Genomic DNA, 19,858 nt, shown 5'->3' with positions numbered 1-19,858 from the left:
GCCTGCCCCCGGGCCCTAGAGTGCTGTGTTGACCCCAGAGTTTTTGTTATCTACCTTTTGAACCATTTTAACAAAATATGACGTAGATAATTTTACTACTGATGACGGTCACTGTATATGTGACCGAAATATCTGGTATTTTTGTGAATTTCTATCATCACTGTCTATTAAAAGGATTTTATCCCTATTTGAACTTTTATTTATTTTAACAAAATAGCTATCTCAAAATTTTTATCGGATGCATTTGGGAAAAATGGGCCGGGGGGGGGGGCTGGCTACCCTCCAATATCTTTTGACGCTTAAAAAGTGAACTAGAACTTTCAATTTTCAATCAAATGAGCCCTCTCTGAAGTTTATACGAGCATTCCTTCCATAAGAACTATATTCCCCCAGGGCATAACTTATAACCCTTGCCCTGAAGACCTTGGGGGGGGGGGTGTCATGCTCAAAGAAATAATTTCGAGAACTGTCAACTAAGTTGAACAAAATGGCTATCTCAAAATTTTGATTGGATGTGTTTGGGGAAATAATGGGCGTGGAAGGGGTGTTAGTTGCCTTTCAATCAGTTTCAACCATTAAAAATGGCACTAGCCACTTCAATTTTCGATGGATTGAGCCCCTTTTGAAGTTTCTGCGACAACGCTTTGTATAATAACCTTATATGTCCCCAGATCACAACTTACAACCCATGCCCTGAGGCCTGTGGGGGAGTTCCCTCCTCAAACACATAGTTTCTATTTAAAAATCTACTACGTAGAACAAAATGGCCATCTAAAAGTTTTGATTGGATGTTTTTGGGGAAATGGTGGTCTTGGAAGGGCTGTTCATTGCCTTCCAATCACTTTTGACCCTTAAAAGGAGCACTAGAACTCTCGATTTCCAATCGAATGAGCCCCTTTTGAAGTTTTTACGAAGACCCCTTCCATATGAAGTGCCTCTGGAAAAAAAATAAATAAAAAATAAAACTTTGGAGCCGTATGGCCTTTACTATAGGCAACGCTATAGCGTTGCCTCTGAAAGATCTCAGAAACTATTTTTAAGCAGAAATATTAAAACGGCTCGCTTGAGTACGGTACTTTTTTTGCAAATCTTTTCCTGTGCCACTTAGTTCAAAAATAAAAATAAAAAAACGGTAGAAAAAAATATAGAAGCTATTCCGTTTGTTGTTTCTGCAAGAAGCTTGTGGTGTAGGAATAATACAAACTGGCGTTAATAATAATATAATAAAAAGGCTATTTTGGGAAGAGTTTGAAATGTCTAGAAATGCTACGCTTATTTTTATAAACAGGTGTTTTGGCTTATGCTAGCCGTTTTTTAACCTTAACGAAGAAGTTACCCTTTATAATTCTTCATACTTTATAGGCTACTTCAAGTGGAATTCTCCATCCTTCAAATGGAGGTTCGAACTGACGTCATCAATGAAAGTATGTTTTAAAAAAATGAAAGAAAATTCACCAAAATTTGTCAATATATTTCGGAAATTGCTCAAGTGCTTTATTCTTGATTTGATGTTATGACGACAGTGAACCTAATATACTCGGCTTTGTTTTGGGCTATTGTGGGCTATTATCTCAGCTTTTGTGGGAAAGTTGTTAGATTCTTCTCTGCAAATTATAATTACGATTGTAAGCTGGAGTTACGAATTCTATGAGAAAGCCTGGGATTCAATATTATAAATACTTACTACTTAATAATTTTATTAATTAATGACTATTGAATTAATTGATCAATATTAGTATTAATTGATTAATTCCATTAAATTGTATTTATTCAACATGAATTGAACAATAAAAAGATTGAGATTTTGTGGGTCAAGTCACTTCTGCGTACCAAATTTGCCATTTTGAGTGCCTAAAAAATAACAACTGAAGGAAAAATAATAGTTGTAATAAAGAAACAATTGCCAAGATCAATGTGAACTAAACCAACGTCATAAAGGAAGGTGTTTAAGTGAGTGTTGGTTTAACTTCATAAAATCGTGTTAAAATGTAAGGTAACACCAGAACCAGAAAACAACGGCTCTTTGCTAGAAAGTATTATCATAAAAAGAAGAGTTGTACCATTTGAAGTAAAATAAACGTGGTCAAAGACAATATCAAAGAATTATTAACAGCAATAGGACAAAAGAATACAGTGAATAGTGAGTAAAAGAACAAAAATATTATAAAAAAACAAAACCAGGGCTTTAAAAAAAGGATAGAAAATATGGAATCTTTGTTTATTGTTAACGACGTCAAAATCAATATCATAAAGTATTTAATTAATTATTAAATTCACGTCATAAAAAAAATGCGCTAGATTAACGTAATAAAAATTTCGAAGATAGGATGATGGGACTATCGAAAACAACAGGACAAAAAGAGTGCAAAAACATGAAAAAAGAGAAAACAAAAGAAAAGAGTTGTGGGATCATTAGTCATTGCAGTGGCGTCAATAAGAGGGGGTGTGGGTCTTTTCCCTTTTCTAGCTTTCCCCTCTCCAATATTTTAAATATACGTTTTTGGGGGGTTGTTTTCATTGAAAAAATACCTTTTTGGTATTATTATTGAAAAAAAATAAAAAAAAATGCCTCTAGCTAAATATAGAAAAATATATCCTCCCTCCCTAAATTTTAGTGACTTGACTTCATTGAGTCAGTCATTATCGTTTAAGGAGAGACTGAGACAAAGTTAATTTTAAGAGCCATAATCAACTTCGATAATTTACCCATCAGGTAAGAATGCAGTAATTCCCTGCAAATTATTCAGTCTAGACATTACTTTTTATTTTAGGTTTACTCACATTTATAAACTGTCAAAGAGTACGACTAGTCGCTCAAATGCAAGATTTTTTTATGTATTTCAAAGTACTAGCTTTGATAATTGTAATAGCAAGTGGCTTCTTCGTTTTCTTCCAAAGAGGGTTTGTAACCAGTGGACTAGGAGATCCATGGACTGGTATGACAACAAATCCAGGAGGCATTGCCCTCGCTTTTTATTCTGGTCTTTTTTCCTATGCTGGATGGTAAGTTTGACTCTGTTCAGTTTGAATCTGTGATATTTCGAATAAATGTATAATTTTGTATGACGATGGCTATGGCTGTGATTTTCATATGTTTTATATGTTTACTGCCTTATTATGATAAGAACTGCCGCTGATCGGCATGACCGTGTAAGGCGTTTGAAAATAGAATCGTTTTTTTTAAAGTTATTCTTCTTCATTGAATACTAATTATGATAAAACTGAACTAAATGAATAGAAGGCGATTATTAAGACATTATAATTATACTAAAAATATTTGATAGCAGAAAATAAAAAGAAGACATAGATAAAAAGAGTTTGACAACTTTAATAGGAAAAGAAGGATCTTAAGAAATATTAAAAAACAATTTTTTCCAAATGCACTAAATGCTAATGACCTTTTTTTAAACAGAGGGTAAAGAGCAGGGGGGTTGAGAGAGATGGTAGCCCCCACATATTCAAGATAATTTCTGTTCATTTTCGTTTTTAGTGTCGTTCTTCACTTTCATTTGGAATAGGTTTTAATATCATTTAACGTTTAGGTTTGGATTCGGGCCCATTCATATTATTCCGCTATGGTGGCGCTATTTGCAACTATGATCATGTTCAATAGGTTTCACCCGGCGCAGTTTATTGGTCAAAAGTAAAATATAGGGCGAACCCATGCCAACCAATGAAATTCATTCTCGTTTAACATCTAGACTTGACATTTCGCCAAAGTACGAGATTTTAGCGGAGATTTGATTGCGATATAAGGAGCCGACGACTTTGGGTAAGGAAATATTTTGAAGTAAGATTGAAAAAAAGAAAGAAATGAGGGATCAGGAGTTTCTGGTGCCTGGTATTTTTTACTTGTTTAGCTGTAAATATGAAATGCTTGTTTTAAAATCAAATTGCCAGTTTTTCTCCGTCGCGGATGCTTGCGCGATATAGTTGACTCGAGTAGGCTAGCCATCTCCAGGGTATTCTAAAAACGTTCTTTATAAAGAAAGAAAATTATTTCTTAGACCACACTGCATTTTCATTTATAAAAATGAAAAAGAGAAAAACGGGTTTAATTTAAATAAAGATTGATCCCACTCAAGAATTACGCTGTGTAAAACTCAAGAACAATCCTAGAACCGGTTTTTCATCTGTCTGTATTAAAAGACAATTAGCTTATGCTCAATGAAAAAAAAAGTGAAGGGAGACAGAATACATGAGACTTGTGTAATTTGGGCTATATATTTGCATATTCGGGGGGAGGGGAGGTAAAGTATTTGGACAATGTGAAATTAGAAAACAATTCTTACTTCATAATATGCAGAATAATTGCAGGTAACACATTTTGCATGCAGACCCGCTATATTTTAACCCTACCACCTAGTGTGAAAACATTTAGCCCAAATTTGTTTCTAAAGCATTATATTTTCATCATGTTTTGGTATTTTTTATTAGGATTAGCCTAACTTCACTTCTTGAGTGGGGTTGCTATAACAGATAAGTACTAACCCATTTTTTCTCTCTTGAGTTTTTAACCGAAGAAAACATTTTTCTGCAATTCGAAAATCGTAGCATGAAATATTTTATTCATATATATACCAGAACAAAAGGAATTGAAATTTGAAATGCTATTTTTAAGTCAATAACCACTAGGTTGTTTTCCCCGTCAGTTAAGCTTGTACCATATTGTTGACTAGCTTTTTTGGGGGTGATTGGTTTCTTATTGCAAAAAAAAGCATTTGTTGTAACATTCGTTGCAGAACGCCAGAAACAGATTTTTGCTTTTTAGAAATATCTAGATTTAGAAGTACAGACCTCAAACAATGTGTCAAAGAGGGATTGACCGCATGTGTTTCAGTGGGAGAATTCTTTTATTCATCTCAAATCATTTTCAAAAATGCAAAAATCACCTTTGTATCGTAAAAACTTGTTTACTTCATAAGGAGACAAGCGTAGACGATATTGCGACATGATATGCCTGGGCCGCATCAAAGTCACGTTTGTAAAAAAAAAGCCAAATTTCATTAATGATCAAGACCGTATCCAAGCGGGGGGCGTTACCGCGTCTGAACCTCTGCCCCCATTAAATTTTTTGTCCTTCTAGCAAAAGAGTAACAAAACTTTTATATACTCATTTTTTATTTTTTGTAACTGCTCCTCCCCCTTTCCCCCCTAAAAATACTCTCACCCCCCAAACCACAATCCTGGATTCAGTATTGTAAATTATATGTAGTTTTTCTTTATTTTAGCGTCAAACAAATATTTCAGAAGCAGAAACTCAGCATTTTCAGAACTAAATACAAAGGCTAAATAAATTTAAATTTGAAGTCTGACTCGATTCCGATAGCGTTATCAAGTAACCTGATACTAGACTGAAGGATAACATTTAGAGAGTTTAAATACGGTTCAAACTTAAAGATTTGTTTCTAAACAATCACCCATTTCTTTTAATAAAATTCATTGAAATCAGATATACAACTGGGTTATTGGGAGACGGGGCCTCACTGGTGCGCAAGGCCTTGTGCAACCGGCACTGCGTGGGGCCTGACGTTATGGTCGTAATATAGCGGGAGCAATAATACTGTAGTCTCTAGCGGGACTGTTACCAATGTGACTCCTAGGGTTCAGCGGGAACGTTGTGGTTTAGGGCCAAAAGAGGGTCTAACGAAGGAGGGTTTTGACAGTTTTAAGACCACATGCCCCGCTTCACATAAAGGGAGCGCACATTTGGGAACTCAAGCCGTACATTCCACGGTTTTTTCTGCGAGTCCCCTCATGAAGTAACAAAATCACTCATGGGATTGTAGTTCATAACATATTTGGCCCTGTTAGCGCGAGGCCCAGTGCGGTCGCACCACTTGCCACCCCCAAAGGACTGCACTGGTTATTGGAGGGGTTGGAGTCGAAAGTCCATACTAGATACTTAAGACCAATAATAATCTAGTATGAAAATAAATTTTGAGTTATCAGAATGACCAGTTGTGATGCTATGTAACTGCACGAGTTGATATTTAGTGGAAATAATTTTTTTTAAGTAGGCTTCTTTCGCCGCCTTGGAGTAAGTAGATGGGAGATCTAGTTTTGACTATATTTTGAATCTAATTTTGGCAGCAATCCCTGCACGCTGCTACCATTGCTCGCTAGACGGGCTTTATATCCCCTTTACAGTTTACAAACGACAGTATAATTAGTTGTCTCGCGCAACGTGTAAGTTTTTTGCGTTTCATAGAATTGTTTTTAACCTTGTCGCGGGACTATGGGCAAATAGATAGATAAGTGTATTAAAGCTAAAAAAATACGGCCATGAACACAAAACGAGCCCAAATATAATAAACTTACACCGGCGATCATCATAAAAAGCACAAATATAATGAACTTGCATAGGCCATCATAAAAAAAAACACTTAAAAAAACATACACTTAAAAACAAGTTTTTTTCGACTGAAAGCAAGGAACAGCAATAAAACTTAAAACTACCAGACATTCATCCATATATGTGGGAGAGAGGTGCTGCCCCTGCGAGTACGTGTCTTTAATATCTTTTCAATTTGATAGATTTCACTATTATTTTTAACTTTTTGTAGTTCATAGTCATAAAAGCCACCGAGAATCTCTTAAGCTTTGGTATCACACAAAAGATAAGTTATGGGTTTGGTGTCCAGGATTTTTGAAACTTTAAAAAGTTCAGTGGACCACAAGTAATTGCCTTTTTCAAAAACATTAGTTGCTCTATTATTTCGAACGGTATCACCAACATTGAATTTATTTTTCATCTTCTTGACAGTCGATTCATTGGAATACTGCTTAAGAAATGAGTCAATTTTATCATGATTAGAGAGTTGAACTTCCATTGGTGTAGAGTTGGACAATTATCGATGAGGTCGTTGATTATAAATCAACATGATTTTATTTAAATCATGAATAAAATCCGATGTATTTTTCAATATACAATATCTTGAAATTAAAAGTCGAATAGTTCTTATCAATCGTTCGGCCAATGCAGCCTTTATAGGACTGTGACTATGATAGAGCAGTGTACTATATTTCTATATTTCTAGTACTTTTGCAACATGGGGATTAACAAATTCACTACCGCGATCCGTTTGAATTTTTTTATATGAATCCTGTTCGAGAATACTTTCAATAGCCTGAGCAACTTCAACGCCTCTCTTTGATCGCAATGGAATAGCATATGCATAACGACTATAAACACTGATTGCAAGTAGAATGTACTTTTACAGTTTATTGTGACGCCGTTGAAGCTAATCTAGAGTCAGGAGATCTACTTGCATTATATGCAATCGGTAAAAGGCTTTAGTTTTTCGATATTGATTGGCACGAAGTCTATGATTTGTATGCAGAGTGTAACTTGATTCATTCTGTAGATTGTCTTGTACACTTTTAGTGTGAACACCAGTGACTTTGGAAAGAGTTGTGGGGGAACTTAAACTCCCCGCCTCACCAATATTTTCATAAACACCTTTCAGAACTTCTACCATTTTGAACTTAAACATGTTGTGTAACGTCCGCTACCCTTTTGTATGCTGGCTGTTGATGATGATGTTGACTTGATACGTCTTCGCTTTTGTCTAGATATCAGTGGTTTGCTCGTGCTTTCCAAAATTGATTTAAAATCTTTTTCTTCTTCATATTTCAATGGTGCCAATGTTGTTGATGATGATGATGATGATAATGCATGTTCATTTAATTTTTTTAGAATTTTTCTATTGCCAATAAGACTTTTGGGGAAGTTTAATGTATTTAGAAAGTTGTATAGATGAGTGTCAAATGATAATAATCCTTTACGATTTGTAACCATGTCATAGATCAAATCAAGTAGATTATAGCTCTTGCCCTGGATTATAATCTCTTTCCCATTGCTCTCAACTTGAATATGATCTTGACTACTTTCCATGAGATAGGCTAGGAGTCGTTTTCATTGTTCACCAAATGTTTTGGGGAGTAGATTTCAAAATTTAAATACAAATGAATGCAATTCCTCCTTCTTTAATTGTGTTCCAGCAGAATCCTGAGGAGATGATTCTTTTTTGGGATCAATACCAGCAGCAGCAGTGGGCTTCGACCGATAGGACTTGTGTTTGTCCACTCGGCGAAGTGCATCTTGAAGTAAAAGCAGTTTTTTATCATCCTCAATATTCTCATTGTCAAGGAATTTACTCAGACTGTTCTCAAAGTGTTCGACGGGTGAGAGCGAGTTCTGTTGGAGTCAATTTATATGGTTTTGCCATTCTCTATAGAGAAAACTGTTTACTAGTCCTGCAATTATTGGCAGTAAAAGTGTGAAAAAGCTAAAGCCTACCCGAAGCAGTCGTTTCCATTTAAAAATATACCCATTCTTTTTATAGTCCAATTTAAGTACAAACGAACGAATTTTCTTTTACGGTTTCTTAAATAATTATGGCACTTGAACATTTCCCTCGGTCAAATTTAAACAAAGTTCGGATATTGGATTAATGAAATCATTGTCAATACCGTGTTTGAGTATTGCTTTCCTAAGCGGAGGTTTTGAAGTGCTTAGAACTGAAAACAAATGTCTATTTTCATGTAGTTTCTTCAGTGTCATGATAGCAACTAATAGGTCTTTTTAGTGTTCACGGGGAGATATACTGTAATTTCATTGTCAAAAATATCTGTGACTACACGCAGATCCTTGGGTGTATTTTGATTAATATCCAATATGATATAGACGTAGGGTTTATTAGTTGCCTGATTGTATGCTGAGAGCAGAAATTCTGGGGATTCTGGATAGATTTGTTCATTGAGAGTTATTAGCGAGCTAGAATTATGAAAAGCTCTGTAGATGATATAGTAGGTGCAGTTCAAAGCAAGTGTTTGCATACATTTGCTCTGATGAAAAAGATTGTGTAGAACCAGAGTAAGGGAAATCTGTTTATGATGAGAGCGAACAGTGAACAGTTGTAGCATTTCCTGGGACCATTGTTCAATAGATTCAGCCAGATCATCAATGATCAACCACGAGTTTTGGTCAATACTGCTGAAAACATCAAGTCCCTGTATGAATTGTATCTGCACCAATCCCGTCGTGGCAATTGCTTTTATTTTATCATATGACTCCTGCCAAATACTGTAACAATAGTAGATTTTTTTCGGCTTTTCCACAAATATTTTATCGCAATTTTTGATTTTTTTAGTTAAGAGTGTTGTTTTGCCCGACATTGACGGTCCACACAGAAACGATCTGAATGGTGTTTTAAATTGATACATGTTCCCTTCAACAGTTCACCTAGACAACTAGCTGTAGACTATGGCTGTCTAATGACTAATAATTTCCCTATTATTACTCAATTCAAGAATAATAATAATGAGAAGAAGAAGACGAATAAAGAATAATATTTTCATTTATTAAACATAAAAAGTAACAATACTTTAAAAAAATACTAAATTAAAAAAAGCACATTAAACATGAAAAAAAAATACACTTTTTAAATTTATTTATAATAAAAAATACAACATTTGCATAACTACAGAAAAAAAAACACTTGATTGGATAAACTTTTTTTTTGTTTATTTATAGAAAAATACAACATACATTGGAATAAAGCACTTGTGAAATACTAATATCACTACTATTTACAAAATTCTATATTTTTGGGTCCCCCTTCCCCCGGGAGGCGGCCGTGGCGGCGGCCGGGGGTGGGCCGGTAAGCGCCGGGTACCGGGAAGCGGGGGCTCGCGGCGGCGGTCCCAGGGTCGGGCTGGCATTAAATAGTGGAAATTGATCTCCCTTGCTCACACACACATACATTGAAAATTTTTTTTGATAAATAAAAAAAGAATTTAAAAAAAAAAACACCTAATTACCCAAAAAAAAAACCTCCCACCCAATTTATACTTTTTTTAATGAATTTAAGTTAATTTTTCTAGACCGACCCCCCCCCCCCCCGGGGGCGGCCGCTGTGGCGGCCGGGGGCGGGCCGGGGAGCGGGGGCCCCCGATGGCGGGCCCGGGCTGGGGCGGGCATTGAATACTGGAAATTGATCTGCCATGCACACACACAGATACATTGAAAATTGTTTGTGATAAAGAAAAAAAAGAATTTAAAAAACAACTAATTACCCAAAAAAAAACCTCCCACCCAATTTAAACTTTTTTTTTTAATGAATTAAAGTTAATTTTTACATACCGAGTTGTTTTCTTTAATCGATAAATTAAAAAAGGTCTGAAATTAAATAATTAACGTGTGGTAGTACCGTAATACCAACCACAATTACATAGACGTTATCCGATAAGGCAGACCTAGCGTTTTTCTCAACTCTAACTGTGTAGTTTTTAAATTGTAAAGAGCGAATCGCCATGACTTTCGCCCTTGGCACTAAACTACGTTCCACACAGTTTCTATACACACTTACGTCGAAATTATTTTTTATAAAGTGTGTAGGTACCCCCTTGCAAACTTGTTTGATATCCTCGCCATGTGTTTCCATACAGCATATCTTTAGATCACGAAACACACCACTGAATATCATATCGCTGCCTATTTCAGATATTAACATTGACAATTAAATTGGGGCCTGATGTTTCACTAACTCTTGGTAGAGGGATTCGTCCCAATTAGTGTAGTCCATTCGTGAGCTAATGTACTCGCCATTTTCCAAATCATTCAATAGATTTTCAGTTTTGACTTTTAATAGGAGTGAATCAGTGTCCCCGTAATACACTTGAACTTGTCCCTCAATCGGCCACTGTACCTTGCATACATTATAATAAAATGACAACATGAGTTTCTGGGATATTTCAGTTATTGCACTTACACCTGCAATATTTTTATTTAATACAATGTTTCTTTTCTTGCGATGTAGGAGCACCATATTAGAGTCTATGATTGTGAACGATGTGAAGTTTGGATCCGCAATGATTCGAGCACAATCTTTGGGGTTGGTTACAATGTCACATCGACTTCTGTGTCGTACGCTCTCGCACATTTTACCGAAATCTGAGTTCAAAATGAGTTTATAGACTTCTTTTTCAACTTTCGTTTTCGCTTGTGAACGCTTACTGACAAAGGTGTCAAAAAACGTTTTCATGTAAGGCTTTTGATCAAATTGGAGAGCTCTATGAATCTTCGTGACCTTGAAACCATTGGACACCATTCATTTCAATAGCACGTGATGAACAACGATATTCTGTTTCGGGTTGAGATCGGCAATTAGTTTTTGTTTTGAAGGTACCCAGTGCATACTCCCATTCTCCGCTAAAGATAAATTCTAGGGGCTCACAGATTCCCTACCCACCGCTCTATTTATACACGGAAAAACTAAATATTTTACCGAATTATCACTTTCCATAGGTATTTCACCGTCAATTTAAAAAAAAAGTCCCTATGCCTCATTTTCCTCAACACTGGCAATGTCGGGCAAATTCGAAGCACACGGATTGTCAAGCCATTTATAATTGCCACACGGCAAACAGTAGTGAGACATTGCCGATGGGTAAAGAGAATTCATATCCAAAAAAACTGCGTCCGACTTTTTATTGGTGTGCTGTCCACTCGGATCAGTTTTCCTGATACGATCCCCGTGAAAAACATACCCACCCCTCATTGATCTCTCTACAAACAGATGCTGATCCACATCGGCGATCAGACCTATTTCTTCTTTGCTGATTTGAATTATTAAGTCCATACCCAAATGAGGAGTGGAAAAATAATTACTTAAATACACCCCAAATTCTCTATAGATTTTATCCGTATTGTTCCAAACAATGTTCAGAAGAGTGATTACGTCAACTGCCAAGCAAAGTATACAATAATCCTAACAATTATTTACACCGCCCATGTCCCAAAACCACTTATAGAATTAGTAGTCACAAGTGGTGTACCCACTCACAGTAAGAGAATTTTAAAAATCTTAAATGGGCGGTAGTGACACCTCATGTAGCCTCGAACCAGAGTTGTAATAATCATATGGATATATACCCTTAAACGATAATAAATCATACATTTCATCATCGGGGACGCTCTGTTTAAGGAGGGGGAAGCTATCAAAAGTATCGCTTTTCTGTACCTGAATCAATTGACTTAAAGATTTGGGGAAGAAGCTGAAAGAGTCTAAAACAGGATTTAATTCATGCACGTGTTACCCTTGTCAACTTTTTTCCAAATGAATTCTAGCAGCAGTAGCTTCTCCGAGGATTTGGGTATGATATTATATGAAAAAGAACCATCTATCCATGCGTCATCTACAACTCCTCCCTTGGCAATGCGGGCCAACACCGGAAGAACAGACTTTAAGTCGTAATTGGAATTGTGTATTAAAACAGTACGAAATTTTGTTGTCTAACGTTTAAATTGTATGACTGATTTGCTACCCCCTTAGAGTTACTCTCTCCCGATGTAAGTTCATGCCATAAATGATCATGATCTACCACCGCTCCCCACCTCCTAGTCCCAACACCATCATCAGTTTCTCCCTTGCAAATTGAGCAAAGATTACGACTTTTAATTGTCACTATGTCATCTGGTGATAGGAGCATAGGATAGTTTGTATAACGAAGGCGCGAAATTGCACCGTTCGCTGTTTTGATTAGACTGACCAATGCCGAGCTAATGCAGTCTTCACCGTCACTCAACATCTCAACTACATCCAGCACTTGTACAGTATTATTGGAATCTCGTTGCGCGTGAGCGTAAAAGACCCCTATGGTTTCATGTATTTTAACACAATTTGAATTTGACATATCGCACACGCCTGTCAGTTTAGCGTTGCAGTTCAAACTGATTTTATTGTTCTGCAGGAACGTGTTTTGAAATTTTTAAAAACGTAAGATCGCTCTATCTCCGCTTACCGTCTCCACAGCCTGGTATCCATGACGTTTACAGTGTTTCATGTGATGCTTTAACTTTAAATCAGAGCAAAATCTTGAGAGGCATGTTGGACAGTAATAACACACACCATCCCGCTTTTTACCCTCCCTCAAAACCCTACTAATATCCCTAATTGGATTGAAATGACCATTTGAATCGGAGTCTGTGGGTGGGGTGTATAAAAGCCACACCCAATGTTCTATTGATTCAATTGAAGGAGCTCGCTCTGGAAATAATACACCCTTCTTATTGGAACGCTGACCCTCTTCAAATTCTGTTTCATACTGTAACTCCGTGACACCAAACTTTAAATGTGCATTAGCCCGCTCAAAAATATCTATTCTTTTTAGTGTCACGGGAAATTGACCATTTAAACAATTAAAATCTACTTAGGGGAACTTTGAACCCTCCCTACCATTAACTGCTATTTTATCTAACTTTTTCCTAGATGCATCATCGCGCAGAGGTCTATAGGCTGCAATTAAAAATGCATACTTGAAACACTGCAGCCTCGTATCGAAACAGATTCGTTGTATCCCCTGACACCCCTCTAAATCTGAATGATATTTTAATTCAATATTCCCCGCTCCCCCTCTCACAATAAAATCCTTTTTAAACCTGCATATATTAACATTTAAACTTTCAATAAATAAAACCAGAGATCCACTACCCCCCTCGTTATAATTTTCCCACTTACTTTGAATACTATTAGCCCAATTTAGAAAAACCTCCCCATAATTTTATAAATTCGGGTGAATTGCCAACATCTCTGTGTGCAAGAATTTCTATTACATATCACCCGCATTTTCATTTTAAAAAATAATCCTAGTGCTATTGATGCTTTTAAACTGACCCCCACTCCCCTCACCCCCTTGTTTTGTCCAAGAAGTGTTTAAATTGAATCATTATATGCATTAAAAATGATCAAGAGGTCAGGATTTGTATTTCACGAGACTAAAGAGTTGTAGTAGCTGCTACCAACCGTACTGTAGAAAAGTGTGTAGTGAAAACCAGAGTCGGACAGAAAAAATCTTGAAGAGGGGATACTGTTGGTTCCTGTGTTGTTTTACTACTAGTACTAGCTATATCATTAAGTGGAATGGTGCAGGGTGATAGGGAATTGTTAATAGCACCACCACTCCCAGTCTTTTCAATAACATTGGTTGGATATGACATGAGGCAGCTCCATAGTACATATTCCAAGGTGTTTGGGGACAGTTGGTCGAGCCAGCCTATATTGCCCTGTGATGGAATTTCTTTATGAGGACCTGGTTCAGAAGCACTAATAACATCTCCTAAATGCTCACGCATAAAACTATCTTCCCACCCTGGATCCTCAAGCATGTCAATATCACAGGTTAAGTCATCTAGGCTAGCCATTTCCCCAAAAACATCATTAAGGAAACCCCTATGCCACTCCATATTCTCTAGAACTAGTTTAGCTTCATCACTGAACTCCGTTGGTGGTAAAAGAAATGGTTCTGTAAATTCAGTTGTTTCATCACTCAATGGTGGTGGTGGTGCTATATCATTAATCTGTAGAAAAAAAGTTTAATTTTTTATGTAAGATAACCATTATTTTTATAAAGTTATTAAACTATGTCAATTTTTCATAGTCATTGTCCCACCACCTGAACAATTAAAAGAAGAAGAAGAAAAAAAGTTACATTGCCATATGTCTTTCATAATGACAACTGAACATGTTAAAAATATGTATTGTTTTAGTCAGGAAAATGTAGTCTTATTCTTAGAGGATAAGTTAGAACAAGAGAATGATATATAAAACTAATGGTTTTATTCCAAACATTTTCAGAATAAAAACGCAAAATATGGGTCCAACTCTTGTGCTTGACCCTCTTGAATATAACTCTCAATAAAATCCGACCATCGTTCAACAGATGCAGTATGCTGTATGAACCCTTGCTCTTCAGCTTCGGTTAATGGACACGAAGCCCATACATCGGTTGGTGGTGTTGGTGTAACTTTCTCGACAATGCGAATTTTTCGACGTCCTTTGGCAACGGATTTGTTTGAAGCGTCGGACGTTGTTAACCTGGGCTAAATAGATCACTTTAAGAGAGAAGAACTTTTTTTTCTCCTTCCATTTACACAATTAAATTACAATTAATATGCCGATTGTTCTTGTTTAGAGCCCCCCCCCCCCGGGGAGGACCCTGGGTTCACAAGAGTTTCCTTCGGTCGCGGAGTTTTGAAACACTTTCGAGTTGTATTATCGGACTTATTAAACAAATTAAAATATAACAGTTTTTTTATAATTACCCAAGAGTCTTAGTCTCAAATTGTGTTCGAAAAACTCTTTTAAAATGCCCCTTAATGTTTCTTGGAAATAATTGCTTGAAATGACCAAAAACGGTTTCACCCAAATAATTTTTTTGACATCACTGCGATGACATATTTGGAAATTATTAAAAAACCTTTTTTCTTGTGTTAATATCTTATCGAAGATAAATATCCTGTTATTTGAAGCCCCACTTTGCAAGGAGGGATTAAAATTGAAATTTATACCCGTCAGATTAAAAATTCAAGTGTCCTGATGGGACATTTGATAAGAACCGGATAGGCACAAAAGCTTAGTGCAAAAACATATCCCAGTTTAAGAATGATTGTCAACTGTGAAATAGTGATTTGTTTATATAGTTAGTTTGTTTAAGGAAATATTGGATTATTGCATTAGAAAACATCTTGCTTAAAAGAGAAGTTACAGGTAAGGTTTTATAGAAATGCATGAGAAGCTATTTGCTACTTCAGTGCTATAACCATTCCTTTATATACTGCTAATTTGGTTAATGAAAGAAAATGAAATAGGATTATTATAGAATAGTTTAGAAACAAATTTAAGTTTTACTCATCAAAATTATGCGCTTGAGAAAATTTACCTTATTTTTGAAAATACGGAAAGAAAAGAAATTATATATATATACTTACAAATTCTGACTGGGCTTCTACACCTGAAGTCCCTGGCAAAGCATGAAGGGGGTCAACCTCACGATCTTGAGTAGACTGGGCTGAGGCATTATGAGAAGCAGCCCACTCTCTTTTCAATTTCCTCCCAGGTTGCGTAGAGGTTTGTGCACAGCTAACAGTGACATGAGAGGCTCCTTACATTAAAAGTTGCCAGGCTATTGGCCGGTCCAGAGCACGTATATTTGATCCAGTATATTTGATGATGAAAGGTCTTGCGGCTTGCATCAATCTGGCTTCGTTCCATCTTGGTTTCTTTTCCGGAGGGGGGTAATTGTAAGAATCTTCCTCCACCTTAAAAAAGAAGAAAAATTTAATAATGTAATAATAAGCCCTCTTTTAAAGATAAATTGCCCTCGACCCCCATGTCACTATACCCCCTTTAACTGAACCCTCGTGCAACTCAACCTTCCCTTTTAAGCCCTCTCTGAAAGTTCCAACTTAATACACAGATTCCTTAATGAAGAAATAGTTTGTTTTTTCAACTTACAATGAACATGCTAGGTTTGATACATTGATCCCTTCCCTGTCTTAAATTTTAATAAAATCCACTTAATCATCTGTTATACACTATTTGCTTTCATCAAATACGTCTCGTTTAATTTGGTAATAAAAGGACACTATTGAATCGCGCATACAAGAATCATTTATTTAACTCTGAAAGTTCTAACTTAATACACAAATTCCTTAATGAAGAAATACTTTGTTTTTTTTTTGTTTTTTTTTTGTTTTTTTTTTCACCTTACAATGAACGTGCTAGAATTGATACATTGAACCCTTCCCTGTCTTAAATTTTTATAAAATCCACTTAATAATCTGTTAAACCCTTTTTAATTTCATCAAATACGTCTCGTTTAATTTGTCCATAAAAGGAAACTCTTGAATCGCGCATACAAGAATAATTTATTTAACTCTGAAAGTTCTAACTTAATACACAAATTAATTAATGAATAAATAATTTGTTTTTTTTTTTCACCTGACAATTAACGTGCTAGAATTGATACATTGACCCCTTTCCTGTCTTAAATTTTTATAACAGCCACTTAATAATATGTTAAATCCTTTTTTACTATCATCAAATGCGTCTCGTTTAATTTGGCCATAAAAGGAAACTCTTGAATCGCGCATACAAGAATCATTTATTTAACAGAAATCCACGCTTTTGCATACCCACCAAATAAAGCTAACCGTTTCTATCGAATATACTCATTTTATTCTTAGTATTTTTTTTTTTGGGTGGGGTGGGATCTAATGCCCCATTAAATTTGCATTTAATATTCAAACGTTTGTTTTTTTTTTTCTTTTTTTCAAGTTGTTTTTAAAGGGCCAAAGAAAGTGGCTTATAAAAAGAAAAATTCAATGTTTTTTAATCAGTGTGGTTTATTTGTTTTTATATGCGTTAATTATTTTGTGAATTAAAATGTGTGGCACTTCTGACTGTCTGTCTTTATAACAGTATTAATTATTCAATGATATTTACTTGTGTTATTTGGTGTTAATTGTTACTGCTCTGTCTTAAAGCCTGGGGAGCTTTTGTCCTCTTATTTATTTGGTTTAGGTTTACAATGACTTGAAGGTAGTTTCTTTTAAGGTTGTTTTTATATCACTTTAGGACTCTAATATGTTTCAAAATGGAGGGCTCGGTCAAGTTCACCTGTTGTTCGTATGTTTAATTTATATTTTACCCCTTAGGTACGTATTTTTACTATACTCGCGCGTGTTTTTGGTTCTTTGTCAGGGGCTAAGTCCCCCTGAAATTTTAATTTACTAGTAAAACGTTTTTTTTTTTTTTTTGGGGGGGAAATAAATAATGAAAGTGTAATCACATTGAAAATTTACGAATCCATTGTTTTAAAAGTTAATAATATGTAGTGTACTATAATAAATTTGTTAAAAAATAATGAAAATTGGAATGTAGTGTATGAACATTTTATAGGGTTTTTGCTTGAGTTCATTATACCTTACCAAGTTTTTAAAAAAAAAATTACTAATCAAGTTACTAAGTATACAGTAACCGCCGCTCTCTCTCTGTTTGACCCCAAAAAAATGAATGTCACCTTATAAACCCGTCTGGTAAGGCCTGTAATTAAACTCTCAAAACATGTCTGAGTACATTAGACTTTGCCAAGTTTAAAAAAAAAACCTACTAATCAAGTTACTGTATATGGAACAACCACCGCTCTCTCACCGATTGACCCCAAAAAAATGGGTGTTACCTTAGAAACCCGTCTGGTAAGGCATGTACCGTTCGTAGTAATAGGTGACTGACCCGTGGTAAGTCATATTACGCAATCACCCGTGATATCCATAGGTGACTGCCCCGTGGTAAGTCATATTAAACAAACAGCCCGTGATATCCATAGGTGACTGACCCGTGGTAAGTCATATTACGCAATCACCCGTGATATCCATAGGTGACTGCCCCGTGGTAAGTCATATTAAACAAAAAGCCCGTCGGATTCCCTATTGCCTTACTACCTCTAGTTGACCTGAAATAGAAAACTTGATTCTATTCGGAAAAAAAAATCTGCTTACTTTCTTTGATAGCTTGGATACACTTACGCTATTTGGAATTGGTTAACTTTTAAGAGCAGAAGTAGCCCCGGAAGGATGAACTTAATACCCTCCGTGGTTCTTGGGATACTGCTGAGATGCCTTGTTGGGAATTAGCATTATCACAATGCATTTTGATTTAATCTTAAGTCAACATTTAGTTTTTAAACATATAAAAATTGGATTTGAGGAAGACTAAAATCTATTCTATAAATCATATACAACAACTTTCTATATAAACCTTATATGCCCCCAGGGCATAACTTACAACCTTTGCACTGAAGGCGCCGAGGGGGTTATCATCCTCAAAGACCAAATTTCCAGAACTTTCAACTACGTTGAACAAAAAGGATATCTCAAAATTTTGATTGGATGTGTTTGGGAAAACGGTGGGCGTGAAAGGGGGGTTAGTCGTTTTCCAATCACTTTCAGCTATTAAAAAAGGCACTAGCCCTTTCAATTTCCAATTGGTTGAGCCCTTTTGAAGTTTCTACGACAACGCTTTCAATAAAAACTTTATATGGCCCCAGGGCATAACTTACAACCCCTGTCCTGAGGGCTGTGGGGGGAGGGGTTGTCATCCTTAAAGACCCAATATCCGAAACTTTTAACTACGTTAAATAAAATGGCTATGTAAGAATTTTGATTGGATGTGTTTTGGGAAAAGGTGGGCGAAAGAGGGGGGTTAGTTATTCTCAAATCATTTGTAAATATTAAAAATGATACTAGCCCTTTGAATTTCAAATTAAATGAGCCTTTTTTCAAGTTTCTACAAGAAAGATTTCAGAAAAAACCTTATATGCCCCCAGGGCATAACTTATAATCCTTGCCCTGAGGGTTGTGGGTGAGTGTCCTCCTTAAAAATATGTTTTCTATCTGGAAATCAACTACCCTGAACAAAATAGCTATCTCAACATTTTTATTGGATGTGTTTGGGGGAATGATGGGTGTGGGGGGGGGGGGGTTAGTTGCCCTCCAATCGCTTTCGACTATTAAAAAGGGCACTAGCCCTTTGAATTTCCAGTCGAATAAGCTTTTATTGAAGTGTCTACGACAACGCCTTCTTTAAAAACCTTATATACCCCTAGGGCATAACTTAAAACCTTTGCCCTGAGGGATGTGGGGGAGTGTCCTCCTCAAAAATATATTTTCTATCTGGAAATCAACTACGCTGAACAAAATGGCTATCTCAAAATTTTTATTGGATCTGTTTGGGGGAATGAAGGGCGTGAGGGGGGGGGGCTAATTGCACTCAAATCACTTTCAACTATTAAAAAGGGTACTAGCCCTTTGAATTTCCAATCGAATGAGCCTGTTGTGAAGTTTTTACGACAACGCCTTCTATAAAAACCTTATATGCCCCCGGGGCAAAACTTAAAACCCGTGCCCTGAGGGTTATGGGTGATTGTTGTCCTATAAGACAAATTATGGGTTTTGACATCAACTACGCTAAGCGAAATGGTTACCTCAAGATGCAGAGTGGATGTGTTCGGGGAA

The 19,858-nt window shown here is 36.1% G+C and overlaps 1 protein-coding gene across 2 annotated transcripts in view; it reads left to right on the top strand.

Annotated features, from left to right (window-relative positions):
* Positions 1-19,858, top strand: part of LOC148945928 (Y+L amino acid transporter 2-like) — a 153,169-nt gene that overhangs the window by 95,513 nt on the left and 37,798 nt on the right. For both annotated transcript variants that reach the window (XM_089097802.1, XM_089097801.1), the window contains one exon: positions 2,772-3,003. In XM_089097802.1, the coding sequence (XP_088953928.1) occupies positions 2,772-3,003 (232 nt within the window). The remainder of the gene's footprint in view (positions 1-2,771; positions 3,004-19,858) is intronic.

This window comes from Artemia sp. Qi Xiang Cuo, chromosome 12 (genome assembly GCF_049724085.1).
Source record: "Artemia sp. Qi Xiang Cuo chromosome 12, ASM4972408v1, whole genome shotgun sequence".
In the NCBI taxonomy this organism is placed as follows: Eukaryota; Metazoa; Arthropoda; class Branchiopoda; order Anostraca; family Artemiidae; genus Artemia; species Artemia sp. Qi Xiang Cuo.
The sequence above is the reverse complement of the archived record's forward strand: the minus strand, read 5'-3'. Positions and strand labels throughout refer to the sequence as shown.